The sequence below is a fragment of the Etheostoma spectabile genome, chromosome 22 (genome assembly GCF_008692095.1).
Source record: "Etheostoma spectabile isolate EspeVRDwgs_2016 chromosome 22, UIUC_Espe_1.0, whole genome shotgun sequence".
NCBI classification, from domain to species: domain Eukaryota; kingdom Metazoa; phylum Chordata; class Actinopteri; order Perciformes; family Percidae; genus Etheostoma; species Etheostoma spectabile.
This window is the reverse complement of record NC_045754.1, coordinates 12,259,225-12,261,689: the sequence shown is the minus strand read 5'-3', so window position 1 is coordinate 12,261,689 and position 2,465 is coordinate 12,259,225. Positions and strand designations below refer to the sequence as shown.

At 39.5% G+C, this 2,465-nt stretch overlaps 1 protein-coding gene across 2 annotated transcripts in view; it reads left to right on the top strand.

Moving 5' to 3' along the window:
* Window positions 1-152: 152 nt before the first annotated feature.
* Window positions 153-2,465, top strand: part of LOC116672283 (cystatin-B) — a 2,845-nt gene continuing 532 nt past the window's right edge. The window contains exons 1-2 of one of the 2 annotated variants that reach the window (XM_032503997.1): window positions 153-403; window positions 1,403-1,504. In XM_032503997.1, coding sequence (XP_032359888.1) covers window positions 332-403; window positions 1,403-1,504 — 174 coding nt within the window. In that variant the 5' untranslated portion in view covers window positions 153-331. Of the gene's footprint in view, window positions 404-1,026; window positions 1,287-1,402; window positions 1,505-2,465 lie in introns of those variants that run through there. The other variant, XM_032503996.1, reaches the window with a different exon arrangement.

The window sequence follows — 2,465 nt, the reverse complement described above, 5'->3', positions numbered from 1 at the left end:
CTGGCATGTCCCAACACGGCCACGCCTCGGACTAAACCATTTTGCTGTATGAGGCAGAACAAAAATACACATTAAAATATATTTGAGAGACTTCCTTCCTGATACTTTAAACGATTATCACTAGAGATGTAAAAGTAGTTTTAATAGTTTATTTACAACTCGGATACGTTATTTGTAAATGGTACAAAAACACCCATACGCTGATGGTATGATTCAAAATAGGAGTCCTACGGTGATTACCGATTTCAGTTAAAGGCCTCACTGACACACACTGCATCGTTTTCTTAACGTCTTTTTCTTTTCTTTTTTTATATCTACGCCACCAAAAACGATGCCGACGTTGCGTGGAGGAACTTCCCCGCCAGCGGATGCTGACGAAAAAATTCAGAAGCTCTGTGATCATGTAAGTAGATAAAAAAGAAATTGATTTACACCTTGACTTTCTTCCCTCAAAACTAATTCCCCTACACAGTAAACTCGACCCGTTTCATTTTGAAGTTGCTATGACTCGGTGACCAGAGCAGACGTAGTAACGTCTCAAACAATGTCCGATCATTTTTATGAAATGAGCTGGTTTGACCACGGAGATGCAAGAAATTTGCACTAGTCCAGTATTTACTTTCTTGCTCCCGCCCCCAGAAACATCTGACCAATAAGAGTAGTGGATGTTCTTGCGTGATTTGTAATGGTGCATTTAAGTACGCTTGGATTTTTCTAAGTGTGAAACCAAACCGAACCAAACCAAACCGACCAAGAGAAAATCGCTCCAAGTTTACAAACTCACCAACTGATTCGGACCAAAGCAATTTAAATCTGCACTGAGTGACCATAGACATAATTATTTATTTGTCTATGTGAGAGACACCCAGGTGACATCACACCCAAACACAGCCGCGCCTCGGACTAAACCATTATGTCTGTAAGAGGGAGAACACAGACACAGTAAATATATTTCAAGAGACTTCCGTCCTGATACCTTAGACGATTAATACTAGAAAATACACAACTAAAATTGTAATAGTTTTATACAAATCAGAGACGGTATGTGTTTTAGTCCGTTTGTGACATCGTTCAAAAAGTAAACACCCCCTACGCTGATGGTATGACCCGAAATACAGAGTCATATGACTGACTCAATTTAAACGCCTGACTGACACACGCCACATCGTTTTCGGTTGTCTTTTCGCTGCTTTTTGCCACACAAAACTGACACAATGCCGACGATGTGTGGAGGAACTTCCCCGCCAGTGGATGCTGATGAAAAAATTCAGAAGCTTTGTGATCACGTAAGAAGATTAAAAGGAATATTATACACGTTGACTTTCTTCTCTCAAACTACATCCCCGCACAGTAAACACGTCTTGTATTATTTTGATGTTGCTGTGATTTCATTCTTACTCAGGTGAAGGCCAGTGCAGAGGCAAAAGCAGGGAAGACGTATGAAGTTTTCACAGCAAAGAGCTACACAAGGCAGGTAGTGGCCGGGACCAACTACTTCATCAAGGTAATTTTTATTTACAAAAAAAGCACAATAGCAAAACTACGGAGGCCCTAAAGTCCTGAAAGATTCGATTTTCTTTGTATTTTTCGGGACTTCTGGGGCTCCCTCAAACAGTTCGAGGACTAGAAACGACTTTTACTCTGTTGCAACAAGATCAAGTGCTATTCAAAGCGACTACAGTCAAAATGTTGTTTTAAATGAACAATGGATCACGTCCATCTATATGTAAAAGGGGTCGCTTTGTAGTTATGAACCCACAGGAAAATTTCTCCCGACCCCTCCTTTCTATGCTATAGTGAGTTTTGGTTTTCTGGCCCGTAACTTTAATGTTCATTGGTTCACTCAAGACTAGCATTTTTAACCGCAGCATTGTGAAAAAGCTCTAAAAACCCAGTGTGCACTGCCAAACAGCAGCCAGTTAGATGTCTAGCTGGTGGACATTCTGGGATCTATTCATGTTAGTACTAGTTGTTTACTGATGAGTAGTATTGTTCTAGAGGTTTGCTTTAGATTTGTTTTGATAGCATTTTCTTATGCTAGTTGTGTTTTTGTTTTTTTGTTTAGCATATTTAGTTTTAGTGTAACTAGTGTTTGGTTTATGAATTGGTCACTTGTCACTCAGTTAAATAGGTAGGGACAACCAGCATGCACCTAGATGGGCCTATTTTGTTATTATTATTATTTTTTATATCAGTGCAAGAGAGGCAGCAAGAACCATGCTTTCTTTATTTATTTTCTTTGGTTATTTCTTTTTTGAGAAATAAAATCCTAAACTCAGAACTTTGCAGAGACGACGGACTTCTTTTGCCTCCGTACACCACATGCACATGGTGCGTCAGTAGCCCTTTGACTTACTATTAGGTTTCATTTTGATTTTACTGACAAATTGCCTCTAGTAACATAGTGGAGCTAAGATACCTTCTCAGACCGCAGAGCTTAAAGAGAGCACATTTTGGACTTTTTT